This window comes from Diadema setosum, chromosome 5 (genome assembly GCF_964275005.1).
Source record: "Diadema setosum chromosome 5, eeDiaSeto1, whole genome shotgun sequence".
NCBI lineage: Eukaryota > Metazoa > Echinodermata > Echinoidea > Diadematoida > Diadematidae > Diadema > Diadema setosum.
In genome coordinates, this window is record NC_092689.1 from 45,817,412 (window position 1) to 45,834,410 (window position 16,999).

The 16,999-nt window shown below is 37.0% G+C and overlaps 1 protein-coding gene across 1 annotated transcript; it reads left to right on the forward strand.

Annotated features, from left to right (window-relative positions):
• The first annotated feature begins 92 nt into the window (after window positions 1-92).
• On the forward strand, window positions 93-16,999 carry LOC140228361 (choline O-acetyltransferase-like). The gene is made up of 13 exons (XM_072308588.1): window positions 93-264; window positions 3,763-3,957; window positions 5,320-5,492; window positions 6,554-6,734; window positions 7,792-7,966; window positions 8,383-8,579; window positions 9,903-10,003; window positions 10,933-11,067; window positions 11,582-11,704; window positions 12,209-12,347; window positions 14,714-14,776; window positions 15,278-15,415; window positions 16,763-16,999. Exons 1-13 carry the CDS (start codon window positions 181-183, stop codon window positions 16,997-16,999), a joined length of 1,941 nt encoding a protein of 646 aa, XP_072164689.1. The 5' UTR covers window positions 93-180.

Consider the following 16,999-nt stretch of genomic DNA (forward strand, 5'->3'; position numbering starts at 1 on the left):
CCAGCTGTGGTCAAGTGGTCACTACGAATGACAGTGAGGAGCCACGCCCATTGAATGTTGTCCCTTCAAGTTTCTCTCGATCAATCGAGAAGGAAAACCTCGCCTCGACCACGGAGTCGCAGGCAGGCACCTTTGATTCCATTCTCTGCCTCGCGTCTATCCGCCATCTACGTGTCATACATGAACCACATGCCGACCCGTCACAACTCCCAGTACGTGACTAACGGAGAGATTGACGATGACATCACAAACCCAATTAATCTGGTAAGATGGCTTTACCATTAACTACTGCCAACTCCGTACGCTTTCCTAGAGAATTTGCTGAATTAGAATTTGTTTTAAATGAAGAAAGAAACAGTCATAAAACAGCGACATGATGATGATTTAAGCAAACGTGGGTTAAGAGAAATTGGTAGTTCATATACTTTAGCGCATTTGTATTATCAGTTACCATTTATCAAATATACACGTTCAATAGTAAGTGTTCCGTTCACAAATGATAAATTTACTTTTCTGTCTTGGAGAGTGTGTTAAAGCATAATCCTCATTTTCCATGTGTCTTTGCCACATAAAAATGAACTATTTTAAATGTCTCCGGCTTGTTTGACCATGCTTATAGACCTACCTTGTATATTTGTGAGTCAGTTGTTTGTTTGTTTGTTTGTTTGTTTGATTGATTGATTGATTGTCATATTCATTCATCAGAGTTACTTGCTGTAATAATTCGGTTTTATGTTCGTGCATTGTCAAAGTCAGGCATGATATCATACAGGCGACGTAAAATAATGCATTCAAGCTTCTGTTCCTTTGGACTCTCGGACAAAGATGTCCAGGAGTGAGCAATCTTGTATTTTAATTGTGCAAGATGCCCATAGAAGTGCTTACATTTAACATGCTGCACCCAGCCAGGGAGTTTTCGTCTCACCTCCCTGACCCAACCGGTAGTCACCTACAGACAAAATAATAAGCGTTTACTCAACATTTTTTTTTTTCTTTTGGACTGAAAATATATGGATGATAGATTGGTCGCCTGCTATCGTGGTTCCAAACGAATCGATACTGTCCGACAAGACGTGTTTATTCCTATCGACTGATGGGCGAAATGGAGCGAGAGAACTGTAATGCAAACATAAGGAACGTAATAAACCTGTTAAATGATTCGTGCGAGTAGGAGTAGCCTACTCAGTTCTATAACCTAAAGTGCAGTTGATCATTCCTGAGAGTGACTCAGGAGGCTTGAGTTTCTTCTTCAAGATAAAGCTGGAAGAAAATATTGCTATCTAATTTGACATGTGACTGTAGTCAGGTTTTCTTTAGAAAGTCAATTTTGTCACAATCTCTATGGATGGATGTGTTGATTACTAGTGGAAGGGAAATGTGTTGACAACAGAAATTAAAGAATTTCATGCTAATAAATCTAATGAAGGCATGTTTGGATTAATGGGGCGGTTTAGACTGAATGCAAAATGAACTGCAGCTTTTCAATATCTTTTCTCTGACATTATAATGCTCATGGCCCTTGAAAACGGGACATATATGACTGTTTCGTCTTAGTAATTACTGTTAAGCAAATAGGGTAATCTGAAGGCAGAACAGAGGAAATATCAATTGTAAAGAATACCAAGCGCGAAAAAAGACTGTCATCTATAGGTGGCGCCAACTCCGGATAGAAGCGGGAAATCATAGTTTAGGTTTGTGGTTCAATGTACACTGTCATGACTGCCAAGGGTTTACCTAGCTCTTTGGTTTACCTGTCAATTTCCACCATGCATGCATTCATTTACTTATACGATGTCATATGGCGATGTTCAGTTTACAGTAGCGCCTTTTTACAGCGACTGGCAACTGGGCTGTGTATAGTTCCGTTTACAGTAGAGTACATACCAAAGCATTCATACACAAACTATGGAATCATCCTTGCCACCGACTTTGCCTATGCTGTAGATTCCTCGGATCGCACGAATAAAGTGTGCAATACAAATAGTATAATGGAAATACAGCACAGACGTCACTAGATTTAGGTTGTTTTGTAAGACTTGGTATAAAGAAAAGCGTAGCTTTAATGGAATCCTTAGTTAATTCTCCCGAAAACCAAAACAATGCCTGTTTTAGATGAGAGAAAGCATGTACACTTTCAATAATTTCAGTTGTCCAAATGCGCTGTTATTTTTCTGACCTCTTCTGCTGCCAGAACCTATGGTCTGGATGCCAAAGTCATATTTGGGTCTAAACTTGTTTTACCGTCTGCCCGGTGTTTTTGTTTGTTTTTGTTTGTTTGTTTTGATGGATTTACCCTATTTCGAGGGTGCTGAGTCCGAATCTGGATAATGCAACTCTTGCATCCTTGAGGGTTTTGAGATATTCGAACATGGCCGCCAAACATAAAATTCCCTTATATTTCCTTTTAGATGATGAAAATTTGAAAAGCTTTTCATAGTTTTAAACTATATTGAGGGTGCTGAATCTGAATATGGATATGATAACTTTTCTATCCCTGAGAGTTTTGAGATTTCCAAAATGGCCGCCAAAAATTGAAATTTTGACATTAAGTATTTCCTATTTCCTTTCGTATAAATTATTAAATTATCAAAATTAATAAACTATGGTTTTACCCTATTTCGAGAGTGCTGAATCCGAATTCGCTTAATGCAACTCTTGAATCCTTGAGATTTTGCAGATATCAAAGATTTTTGATATTCATTTTGACCGTCATCTTAAATATCTCAAAATCCTCAATGATGAAAGACGTGCATACATTAGATTCGGAATCAGCACCCTCGAAATAGGGTAAAACCGCCAATCTATTTCCAATTTACTTACATTTCCTATAAGAAAATACCATTATATCGGAATTTACATATTTTTTGGGCGGCCAATTTGGAAATCTCAAAAACGTGTGGAATGCTGAGAGTTGCTTTATCCAGATTCGGATTCAGCATGCACCTCGAAATAGGTTAAAAACATCAAATTTTCACATTTTTCACCGTCACTGAATAAAATAACATTATATATAAATTTCCATTTTAGCTGCCATCTTGAATATCTCAAAATCCTCAGGAATGCAGTAGTTGCATCATCCAGATTTGGATTCAGTACCCTGGAAATGCAGTTGAACGCAATGTTTTTGTCCAATTTTTTCCGCCATTTATAAGGAAATATATAGGAATATCATTTTGGCGGCCATGTTTGCGGCCATTTTGCATATCTCCAAACCCTCAAGGATGCAAGAGTTGCGTCATCCAGATTCGGATTCAGCACCCTCGAAATATGCTCGAACCAGCAAACAAAAACAAAAAACAAACAAACAAACAAACAAATCGGGCAGACAGTAAAACAAGGTTCAGCCTCTGGCACACAGACTAATAGGCCTACCAAGAATCCTTTTGAAAATAAGATTTACTGCGACAGAATATTGAGATTTTTTCCTGGTATGTCACTTTGTAAAAACGAAGTAAACCATATCTTCATCGGTCATTCAATTACTACTTTCATGACTACAGTCATTATCTTTTACCATTATCTTTTAGATAATCACGTGTATTTTACCAGCATTCTGATTTTCCTCAAATATTGACTTAATAAATGATTTTTGTTGTTGGTGGTGTTTCAATCAAAATACAGCCAGCCATGAAACGACATTTTTTCTTTCTGTTTTTTTTTTTTTTTTGGGGGGGGGGGGGTGGGTCTGCTTGTCATAAATAGCTTTGCTTATGGGCAAAATTACAATCGAAGAGTTTCTTCTTATCTCTCAATATACAACAGAAGCCATTGCCGACTCTGCCAGTGCCCCCTCTACGGCAGAGTATGGAGAAGTACTTCAAATCGTTACGGCCCCTCGTGACGCGAGAACAGTACGCCAGGACGCACGCCCTCATCGAGGAATTTCTGCGGGCTGGCGGGGAGGGGGAGTTCTTACAACAGCAGCTGCTAATAATCAAAGAAACCAAAGTCAATTGGGTAGGTATGGTAGCACCGAAATTTTGATAGAAACATCTAGATCTAGATGAGCTATTGTAGATGTAACAATTTACATACGGCTATAAAGTCAGTTGTGATTGTGGTTATTGTTTTTTTGTTTTTTGTTTTTTGTTGGTTGTTTATCTTGATGGGGGAGGATAAGTGTTGTTGTTGTTGTTGATGATGATGATGAAAAATGGGGCCCTTTTGAAAACAGTTAACCCAAACCAGTGCTGATATCAAATCAAACGATATCGTAAACAGGTCAAAAATAGTTTAGGTGTTTGCTGTTTATTTCGTAGGTTCGCCAGTCAAATCGATGTCGGGTTTCGTCCATAAGGTGCAGTTTTGTCTCTCAAATTCATTTTCGATCACTTCAATCTGTATTCATGTCAATAAAATCTAAAATGTCGTCATTCAGATTCGTAGAAAGTACTCCAACGGTCATTCAATGATTTGTGAGAGACGGTGATGTGATCGCGCAATGTGCTCTGTTCCATTATTCCAATTCGTTTCGCAGCAATCTATTTAACACTTCGAGAAATCATATTAGCAAGAAAATGTTCTAGTCTTATTTCATAATCAGTAACATAATCATTGGTTCTCGTCCCATCGTTTATGTTTTAAGCACTGTTGTCTTTTTATATTTTTATGTATGTATTTCGCACAGGTACATTTATGCATAATTGTTACACATTTTATGAAATCGCATTCTAGCACTTTCCCTTTCACTCACAATAACAACAAAATAATGCTCATGCATTTACTTTGATTCAATATGGTGAAATGTGTTTTTCCTATACGCATTATGTTTTGTTGACTGAAAAAAGTACATTCTTTTTTTTCTTTCATTTTCCTTATTTCTTGTCATCCTTGCTCCCATCGTTGTTTCTGTCATTCGTGGGGGGGGGGGGTGTACCCTACACGCATTGCTTTTTAGCATTCCTCCATATTTCTAGCACTTTCGATATTTCGTTAATTTTACATTTTAATGTAGTTTATGCATTCAAGGTCCGTAAAATATTTATACGTTTTTGTTGGAAATGGAAGAATAAAATTAATGAACAAATGAATTTATAGACCCTATATGATCTGTATGCGTTTGCTCTCCCCCCCCCCCGTACTCCCACCTCTCTCTCTCTTTTCCCCTTCCCTCCGCCTCCATCTCTCTCTATTATCTAGCTCCCTGTTATAAGCACTTTTCTCCCTGAGCATTCATCATCCCTCTATCTTAACCCTCGTTTGCTGGCTCTTTATATTATCATCCTTTAACTTGTCACAGTTTACACGTGATAAGAAATGGTGTATCCTAATGCCACGAATGTACTCCTCACTTTCTTCTTCCTATTGCTACCATCATAGACGTATGACTGGTGGTTGGATGATATGTATCTCAAGAACCGGTCCGCCTTGCCTATCAACAGCAACCCTGGTATGGTCTTTCCAAAGCAACACTTCAGAGATGAAGGTCAAAGGCTACGTTTCGCAGCAAAACTCATTTCCGGTATTTTAGACTACAAGGTTGTTATTGACGCGTAAGTTAAACATTTTAACTTGATGATATCATAAACGGCTGACGCATGAAATGAATTACAGCTACGATATTATCAATTAATGTGTTAAGGGTGTTACATCGGCAACTTTTAATGAAGCGATGATAAGTTGCAGGTCCTTTAGCTCACTAAGCTTGCTGTTAATTACTCCCATTGACGTAGTCCTTGTCCTTTCGTAATCATGTTAGGAGCCGTAATTATACTCCAGAGAAATATAACCTTCAAATGAATTAGAAAATAGATTCGGCTTGACTACCCTTTCATGTTGTGCTTCTTTGATGTTACTAGATAATCATCGACAATAATCAAATTTCTTCCAGTTTTACATACACATACATAATATATAGATGCCTATCATACGTACTCGTATATTTCATATCACATTATTTCATTCATTTGTTTCCATGTCAGAATAAAAGAAAGTTATTGCAAAGTAGCATTAACGATTTGTACAATAAGATGAAATGTGAAGCAAATACAAATACAAAAAAAAAAATGGTATAACAAAAGTATAATACATATACAACTGCACCTACAAGCACGTATGAATACATGTAATTTACATAATTTGATCTTCACGAAATCACTATGAGTTAAAATGGACCTAATTAATAAGAAATATGGAGGGAACTTGCACAAAAAAAAAAAAGAAGAAGAAAAGCAGAGCCTGTAGAATTAGCAAGTTCTTTGCATTTACGTGCGTATCTACCAGAATAAACGAATGGGCATTCCGATCCAGAAGAGATAAGAGGTAGAGGTGCAAGTAAAGCAATATGGGCAAGATCACGCACACATACAGACATTCAAACAAACACACAGACAAGGGCACAGACAAAGAAAAATCCATGCAAACCCGTCATAATATTATTCTCGTTCAGGGAAAGTACAATGGTATAAAACCATTTGTTTTGAAACTTAGAAGTGTACATTTAAGTTTAACAGTGTTCATTAGTATTTTTTCACCTTTTCTCTGTTCCTCTGATCTCTTTCCAACACTAACTGTGGAGGAATTTGGACTACTTTTACTTTGAATCTTTGTTCAGGCGAGCGCTACCGGTTGACAGAGCGAGACACAACAAGCCCGGCCAACCTCTGTGCATGGAGCAGTACTACCGTCTCTTCTCCTCCTACAGAGTACCTGGGTTAGTCAAGGACGAACTGGTCTCACCAAGTTGCAGTGTCATGCCCGAACCAGAACATATCATCGTGGTGTGTCAAAATCAGGTATTGTATCGAAAAAAGAGAGAGAAAATAATGAAGAAATGCTTATTGACTATATCTTGGTAACAACAAACGAAGATATTGACGGTGATGATGACAATGGGTGTTTAGATACTGCAGAGAATCAGAACGATGGTGAAAATTTCGTTCATGAAGACTTCCTTCGTTATTTAAACCAATTATCCCAGTAAGGCACTCACATTCAGCACACTCTTCAATGGATCTACATTCATTTCCGCTCTCCATCTCTATATCATATACGCTTTGTTTTATGATAATGATAGTAGTACCAGTGCATGGTTATCCAGAGACATCATATTCATTTTTTTTTTACACCGATCCTCAACGCGCTGCTGAATTGTTCATTACAAAAACAAGATTACATACTATCATTATGTGGCCTAAAAAAGTTCAGTGATAATAATATGACCAATGACATAGATGGGTATAGCTCTAATTGTGAGTGCGAGAAAAAGACCCGGAGACAATGGGGACATTTGATGATCACTACAAACTTGCCAGTTACACTATATCTGTTGGAATTGTGCAGTCCTTGGCACTTTTCTTTCGTTATATCAAAATTTCGTTATAACCGAACAAATGTAGCATAATATGGTGAGCACGCGCAAACTATGCGTGTATTACGTGTTGTTTATGAAATACTTATGATTCGCTGAAGGGCAATGTTGAATAGGATGTTATATCTCATCATTTGCGTTTAATTATTACAGTTAAGAGAGAGTATAAAATTATTTGTACTTTCATGCGTAATTTGAAAACAGACGTGTAAAAAGGTTTGAAGGTTTGGGGTTTGTTGCTGGTTTAGGAATCGGTAACAGTTGGTTAATCCAAAGATTTGTTATCACAAAGGTTTGTTATTCGGAGGACTCGTTATTCCGAAGGTTTGTAATGCCGAAAGTGAGATAAAGTTTTTTGTTCCCGAGGTTTGTTAAACCGAAAATGAAAAATGTTCGTTATTCCGAAGACGATATTTTAGGAAACATCCGTGTCGAAACAGATATCAATTCAATTTTGATAATTTCATAATTGTGTTCTCCAGTTCTTCGTACTAGACGTTATCATAAACTTCAAGCGGCTGAGTGACCAGGATCTTGTTAGTCAACTCAAGCGCATTGTCGACGCAGCAAAGGAAGTAACTGACGCGCCTCCCTTGGGCTTGCTGACCACAGCTGACCGACCAACCTGGGCAGGGTCAAGATCAAGATTGATAGAAGGTAATCAATGGTCTCCTTCACTCACTCTGAAAATGGACACTAGATAAACATTCTGATACTTGTCCACGGTATAGTACATAACACAGAAGCTGGCAATGAATTTCATCTTCCCAACATAGACATTGTATAAAAAACAACCTATACAGAATCTCATACTTTGTGTCCCACGGAATTCAGTCTGGTTTAACCTTTTTTCTTCTTCTTTTCTACCAGCACGTCTTTACCATTGTGTCGTCAGGACTAAGAAAAAAAAATATTTATTTATCTATTTGGTAACGGAGCAAGATATTAGTTTATCACACGTGATGATAAGGCTGCAATAAAGAGCATAAAGTATGATTAAGTTCTGAATTAAAAAGGTATCAGCATGTATATAAAAAATAAGACTTGTGGCAATGTACCTCTTCCGTATCCAGACTCAACGAATCGTGACTCGCTAGACATGATCGAGAGGTGCATCTTCGTTCTCTGTCTCGACAGCCCAATGGATTACCCACCGGCTGAGGTCGGTAAACCCATTGATGCGGACGACGAGCCACTGGCTCATCACATGTTACATGGCGGGGGCTCGTCTGAGAACACTGGCAACAGGTGGTTCGACAAAACCATGCAGGTATCTAAGCAGCGATTACCATGTCTACACGACCCCTTCTCTCTCTCTCTTCTCCTCCCCTTCCTGTCTCCCTCTCCCCTTCTCTCTCCTTCTTTGTCTCTCTCTTTCTCTCTTTCTGTAGTGTATGTGGCACCCTGACATGGAGGCTCGTGTCTGCCACTGAACTGCCCCATGATCATGTCAACTTTCTCACAATATGATGATTATGTACACAGGAAGGCCGGAGTTCGGATTAGATCCAGTTAACTACAGAATTGTCTGAATTCTCCCGCGAGTGTTTAGATATTATCCAGACACGTGCAGTCACCGATTTCCTGTAAGAGTTACAAATGGTGTTTGTCATTTGTCGGATATTATCATTTTGCCATAGATTATACAAACATGACAATTCTGTTGTTTATACGCATTCAAAGTAAACAATGCCCCCCCCCCCATCCCCAAAGGAAAGAAAAGAAACAAAAAGAACTTTGGCTTTCCTACAGAGAACAATATTATTCACACTCCCGAATTGCAATGTTTCAACAACTTGTGTTGTAGCATTTCTTATATCCAGGACATGAAAACAAGAATTAGCTTCATAACTTATGCGAATATCAAATACTAATAAAGGTATAGTCACGATTACACACTTTTATTGTAAAGAAACTCTAGAGCAGTGAGGAAAAAGCTCTTCCACCGCCTCTCTGTCTACACACCTCCGGCACGAGGTAGGGCGTTTCGACGGGAAGGTAAATAGGGATAGCGCCATCAATGTGCTCTGTGTATAATTATGTTTGGTGTAATTACGATGGCAGTGTGTTTGCATTCCTTCCGGAAACAAGCACGCCAGTTTCATAGAATTAATGCAATCTTACCAGAATACGTCTTGGCTGTCTTCAGCTGCATCTAATTTCACTCTGAAAATATCATGTTTTACTGTTCGGATAGTTTCCTGTGATAATTCATCATCAACATCAACAAAAGGCATCATGTCTTATAAAACGGGTGCTTTCATTTGAAATATGTGATATTGATGAAAAGAAATTTATTTTGATTTGAATTGCTGTCGTAGAACTATCAAATAAATCTTCTAGAATATGATACTCTGTCAGATGCCTCAGTCTCACTTTAATTATGAATAGTTTTCAGACGAAACTTATCGCTATGAACAAAGTCAACTGATATATCGGTACCTACTTTTTAATGTGGCGATGTAATGAAATCTCAAACGATTATCAGTCCATCTTTTTGTTTTGTTTCGTTTGCATAATTTTCGTGGACACAGCAAAACGTTCAGTACTATGTTATTGTCAAAATTCTACATTGGTTTTTGTATTCATTTAGTTTATCATCGGAACAGATGGCACGTGTGGTTTGAATTACGAACACTCACCTTCAGAAGGCGTGGCAGTGGTTCAGCTTGTAGAGCACCTTCTGCGGTACATGTGAGTTATCTACGCCATTTCTCCGGGAAGTGTCGAACTGGCTTTCTGCTTTGGGCTTCATGTTTCTCCTGTCGAAAGGGCGAGAGAAGACATAGATGAAATTATGATGTATACCTCACAGTACTGCTCGAGACTATAAAGAGAAATAAAAAGGGGGAAGCAGAATACTTGTGTAGACATTATGAGCAGACATGCTTTCAGTCAGTTATATAGTCATGGACATTTCCACAGTTCGTTGAATTTTAGATTTGAGGCCAATGCAGAATTACATGGTTGCTTGGAAATAATGTGTTTCAGTTGTTGTCGTTGTTGTTGCTTTTTTATACTTTTGAGCTGCATCTAACTTGTGTTTGAAGGGCACCTTTACTTTGTATCTACTTCTATAAACACTTCCACATGTTTCTGAGTTTGCGTATGAAATGGTAATCGCAACCACGTGACAATAGACATTTCTATATATACATTTCTAACTATAGATATTATTTTGTATGCGTCTGCTATGTAGTATGTTCTTGTTCGAGTGTGTGCGTATGCGTAAGCGTATGTAAACGAATACAAAGTCTTAGTATTTTTGGCTCGATTTTTACTTTCATTCTGTTCATTTCTTTTTAATGCAAACTCGAAATTCACGGTATCAGGATGATCTGTTTTTGTCTGTTTTAATTATCTTGAAATGTTTGTATAGACCTGATAATACTTTCTCTGTTGTAATATTCACATATACGCGGGGAATATAACTGGCGCCTGTTATGTTTTATATGTTTCAATTTTGTGCGTGATGTATTTGTAGAGTATAATTATACAAGTAAGTAGCTATGATATATGTGGACATGAGATCGAATTGCTGAATGTATAAATGTTACATGGAGAGCGAATATATTTCGAATGATAATTATATCGCTCTGTTCCATGATTGTGTTTTCTTTCAGCGACTCTGAAACACACAAACGAAAGTTGACACGAGCACAATCTATCTGTGAGCTTCCCTACCCACGAAAACTCAACTGGAAAATTTCTCCAATTATCCTCCAAGACATCGAGATCGCAAAAGCCCAAATTGACTTGTAAGTGTGTTTTGTTTTCTCCTCTCTTTGCACCATCTGTCAAAGGAACTGCAGTAAGAAATACGACAAGTTACTGATTTCAGTGGTATCACGACAAGTAACTCCTACAAACTTTAATTTGACAGCGTTTGAAGAAGTGTGATACAGATTCTTTGAAAGATTATCCGCCTTAACAAATGTCTTCCAGTCCAACGCTCAGGTCCAAATCTTAAATGCACTTATATTCTTCTCTTTGTTTAGCCCTTTGCAAAAACGGATCAAACGTTTAAAACGTCAATTGGATCAAGCTATTTACGTAGATTACTTTTCAAATATCACGAGGACAAACTGAAATGATGAGAACACGAAAGACCAAATATATGACGCCTTATATGATGAAAAGAAAAAGAACAATTCCGTACTGCAATACTGGGGCAAAAAGAATTAAACTACACCAAAGAAACAGCCAGAAGACGCGTCTGCATGACTTGACCGAATTGGACGTTTGGTATCGTTTATTTCGTCTTCGTTTCAGTGCCGTCAAAAATACAGACGTGAAGTTGCTGAGGTTTACCAAATTTGGGAAAAACTTCCCAAAGTCACAGAACATGAGCCCAGATGCCTTCGTGCAACTTGCACTCCAACTCACCTTCTACAGGTAAAGATGATCTCTAAAACTTTACTTCTCATATCATTCGAAGTAATAAAGTCATTGTTTGATGTTGAGAGCATTCTCACAGATTTCAACTATGCACCGTCGGCATGGTCGTACCAACTGATAAGATCGTACATAATGATGATAAGTTGAATATTGTTTTGGCCCTATAATCTAGACCAACAAAATAATTTAGAATGTAAGAGAACATAAAGTTTGAGTAACTCAATACCCTTACGAATTATCTCCTTCATATCTCGGCGCCAATACTTATACCCAAAACTTATCGGCTTTGTGATGTAAGTTGTTACTTTGTATTCAATTCAATTTCTTTATTTCCATCGAACTTATGTTACTTTTGGGAAAAATACGAAAGAAAGACCACAAACATAATTCCTTTCCCTAATGGAACTCACTAAAAGTACTATGCATGTCACATTTGTGTCCAATAACATCTAAACAGTGATAGATTTTATCATAAAATAATCATTTCTCCCTCACATATAGAATGAATGGTTGTCTGACTAGTACGTACGAGAGCGCCTCCACGCGACGATTTCAACAGGGGAGGGTAGACAACATCCGGGCTGCTTCCCCAGAAGCATTCGAGTTTGTGCGTGCTATGCAAGGTGACAGGACGGCCACGGTAAGATGGAATTCTTCAACCCTAATCATCCCCGAATAGTAGACAGATTTCCTTTGTATCTATACGTTTTGAAGAAAACCAGTAACGAATATTGATAATTGCAGGTGATAAAGGGATTTATAAATATCAAAGTTCAGCATTCCCCCTTTAACAGGGATGGAACTATGTATGAAAGATATTTCTACCATTGGTCATCTACGCTTAGTACTCTGGCTTTTGATCGGTGCCTTCATACCTCTCTTGCCTTTATACTTATCCGTCATATCCATATTTATGTGGTTGGTAATTGACCATTACAGTTCAGTTTCAAAACCAAACCAAACCAAATCAAACATGACAAAAATACAAGACATAACTGCAAAAAAAAAAAATCAGAATGATAGGTTTGGGACCCCAGTGAAGCACAGCTTGTGGTCGGGGCCCCTTTACACAATACACTACAGTATATGGCAAGGTGTAACATATTTACATGGAATATAACATATGTGCAAATTATACAACATAATAAATGCAGACAAGTACACGTATACCAGCTCCCCCATACACAACACAACACACACACACACTCACACACACACACACGCACGCACACATGCATGCACACTTCACACATGGCTACCTCATCTCATTTTCTACATTCATGTACCTAATTTCAATCTGTCGCAAAGGTGTCTTTTACAGAAAATTTTGAATCGAGACAGTGTAGTGGAATTAATTATATTACGGGGCAACTTATTCCACTCTTTAACACAGACTATTCTGAATGAATTTAAGGTAGTTTGTGTTCTTGCATATGGCTGATGGATGAGATTACTCTGGGGAGTATTATAACGATAGATGGAAGAATTTTCCACAAACACATCAGACAAAAATGTATATCAAAGAGATCGACATTTAAACATAAATATTAAGCATTGAAGAGAAACCATTTCATCGAACGGCAAAATATGTAGCTGCAAAAACAAAGGAGTACTAGGTGATCTATAGTTTGAATTTGTTATGTACCTGACAACTTTCTTTTGAAGAACATACAACGTATGTGCATGAGTCCTAAATGTGTGTCCCCAAGCAATATTGCAATACATCAAATGAGGCATAACAATTGCATTGTATAAAGTAACTAGGGCATACTGGGGAAGGAAGAAATGAAGTTTGGATATTACACCAACACTGCGAGACACTTTAGTACATACGTTATTAAATTGTTCTCTCCAAGATAAAAATTCATCAATTGTAACCCCAAGGAATTGCACATGTTGACTGCGGTTGATCTGATGACCACCAGAAAGGGAATAACATTTCAGGGATTTTCTTCCCTCTTGATCTAAATAATACACATTTAGTTTTACCAGTATTTAATAATAGTTTGTTACAGCAAAACCATGCAAAGAATTTATAAATGTCAGAATTAACTGACTGCATTAGAGTGTGAATATTCCTGTGACAATATAACAAGCATGTATCATCCATGTCATCAGCAAAAAGAGAATAAGTAAATAATTGAGACGAATTAGTGATATCATTTATATAAATCAAAAACAGTAACGGACCAAGAACAGATCCCTGTGGTACACCATAAGTTACATTACTGGGTTGTGATTTGGAACCATTAACAACAACAAATTGTTATCTTTCTTCCAAATAACTTTTAAACCAATTCAAAGCTATTCCTCGAACACCATAGCGTTCAAGTTTGTTTAAGAGTATATTGTGGTCAATAGTGTCGAATGCTTTTAACAAATCTAAAAATACACCAAGGCAGTACTTCCCATCATCTAATGCACTAATAATTGTATTTACTAAATTTAAAGCACCCATACTAGTGGAGCAATTTTTACGAAAGCCAAATTGCTGGGGGATCAAAATATTATTAAGAAGGAAAAAGTCACTCAATCTTTTTATAAACTATTTTCTCCAGAATCTTTGAGAATATTGGTAACAAGCCAATGGGTCTATAATTCTCAATGCATTTACGATCATTCTTTTTGTACACTGGAACTACTTTTGCTATCTTTAACTTGTTAGGAACCAAACCTTGAGACATTGACTTATTGAATATGTCACAAAACGGATCTGCAATAACATTGTTTAATCTATCACTTTTTTGAAATTGTATAGTCTATCACGGAATTGCATCCATTGTGTTTTTATGTAGGCCTTTTTCTTATTTTCATTTATGAGGATTATGAAAATTGAAATTTGATTGAATTGAACTGATTAAGATTCGTTTGAGGTAGCTGTCATTTACGCTTTTTACATCATCACCAGAATTTAACGATTCATTACTATACAACATGATCAATAGTAATAATTACACATGAGAAAATATGTATTCATGAATTGAATACTTGGATTGATGTTTACAGGTTGAGGAGAAGAAGACACTAATGAGGGAAGCTATCAAAACACAGACGGATACATGCTTACAGGTGGGTCATTTCAATTATCTAGATTTAGTCTGCAGATGTTCCACTTGAGATCATAGTCTTTGCTCGTATTTACATAATCTACAATGTACACAGTAATTGTCTGTGTCAAACAACAAGACCAACATCTCAGATTAAGAACATTTAGCTCCAAGTAGAGTAAACTACAATTTCTGTAATGTTCTAAACTTAATTTTTCAGTTCATCAAGAAAATCTACGTTGATCTTTATAGGCATCCGATTTTTCATCTGTTTTCTTGTCAATTTAAAGTACAGATGCTTGCACCGTTCAACACAGTCATATCTACACTTCTTGAGATCTTACGATCTATCCAAGTTTGTTTGTTGTTGTTGTTTTAGATCACACAATATATCCTATCGTCTTGTATCAGCATTCAGATTAGTTTTCATTTTGGCTGTGTCCTTGACTCACTGAGACTTGAATTACACAAATCAATGATAACAATGTAGTGGTTTTGATCGTCTCGTGATGATTTCTTGCAGACTATCACAGGACAAGGGTTTGACAACCATCTGATTTGTCTTCGGGAGGTCAGTCAGGAGCTAGGCCTACCAATGCCGGCTGTCTTTGCTGACGAGTCGTTCCGAATTAGTAACCACTTCACTCTCTCCACAAGCCAAGTAAGCAGGAAGGAGTTATCTGCCTTGTTTTAAATTGAAACATGAAGGCATTTTGATCAGCATACTGCTTTGGTGTTGGTGACGAATAAAGTTGTTGTAGAGAAGATTTCCAGATAGTTTATAGCAATTTTGACATTGTAAGACAAGGCAGGATGTTACTTTTATACAAATCTAATGACAGAAGTGAGGTGTTATAAATTTATGAATACTGGTAATCTTTCCAATTCAGAAAGCACCGAAGGGCTATATGATATATATGTATATGACATATAAGCTGTAATATAAGTTATAATATTCATATTCATTGTTTACTACTCATTGAATAATTTGCTGGAAGTATCCATGCACCTTCATATATATATATATATATATATCTCGAATGGATGCAAGGCGAGCGCAATTCCAGTAATAAACTGCGCTGGCCTTGCATGCATTCGAGATTTAAAAAAAAAAACAAAAAACAAAAAACAAAAAACGGTGCATGGATAATTCCAGCAAACTTGTTTACATATTTTACTTTATACTGAAATGACAGAAAATTAGATGTATTAAAAAGCACCAATATACTTACGACAAAATAGACATATAATGATAACTTCATCACCAGAAATATGTTTAAAAGGAGGTCTTTATTAAAGACTAATCATAACAACATGTGAAATGATTATCATAATTATTATAATCCGAGGAACCGCAAAAGCAGAGTTTGTAACTGCGAGTTCCAGGAAATAAATACAGCGTGAATACTTGAATACAGAGATTGTAAACAAAGTAAATACTAAACACGTTTCTAGAAGCAAAAATAGCAAAGAAAATGAAGCTGAATGAAATAAAAGGAGAAAGAGAATTAAGAAGAAGGTGACGATAACCCAATATCCATGCAAAAAAAAAAAAAAAAGTTATGTTCGAGAATGGTTGCAAAGAACAACACTCTGAAACCAGGGCAACCAAACTTATATTTTTTTGTTAAATTTGTCACATTTAAAGGAAGGATGATAATTATTGATAACTAACAATTACATTTGTGATAACAATGGTACGAATTCTGAACAGGAGGACAGACAATGACTAGTCAGTTATCGCCTGCCTATGTTCTCTGCTCCGAAATTGTTCAATTTGGATGTTAGCCTTATTTACATATGTCAATTTAATGTGGATATTTGTTTTGAGAAACACATCATAAATTCTCTAAATTTTCACTTTCATTTTACGACTGCCCTAAAAGTTACATTGGCAGGCATATCTATGTGTACAAGACAAGACAAGAGATTGCCATAAAACGTATGAAATAAGCTGTGTATGTTTTAAACAATCTCTGAATTGGAGCTTTTCTGTTATGGCATACAGGTATTGACGAAGCTTGACACGTTCATGTGTTACGGTCCTGTGGTACCTAACGGCTACGGAGCCTCTTACAACCCACATGAAGACTACATCCTCTTTGCCATCTCCTCCTTCAAGACGTGTGAGATGACCGACTCAGAAGTCTTCCGTGCAAAGCTCTACCGAACACTGATCGACCTCTACGAGCTCTGCACGGGCCACAGTGCAAACAACAACTCGAATGGATACATGCAGGGATAA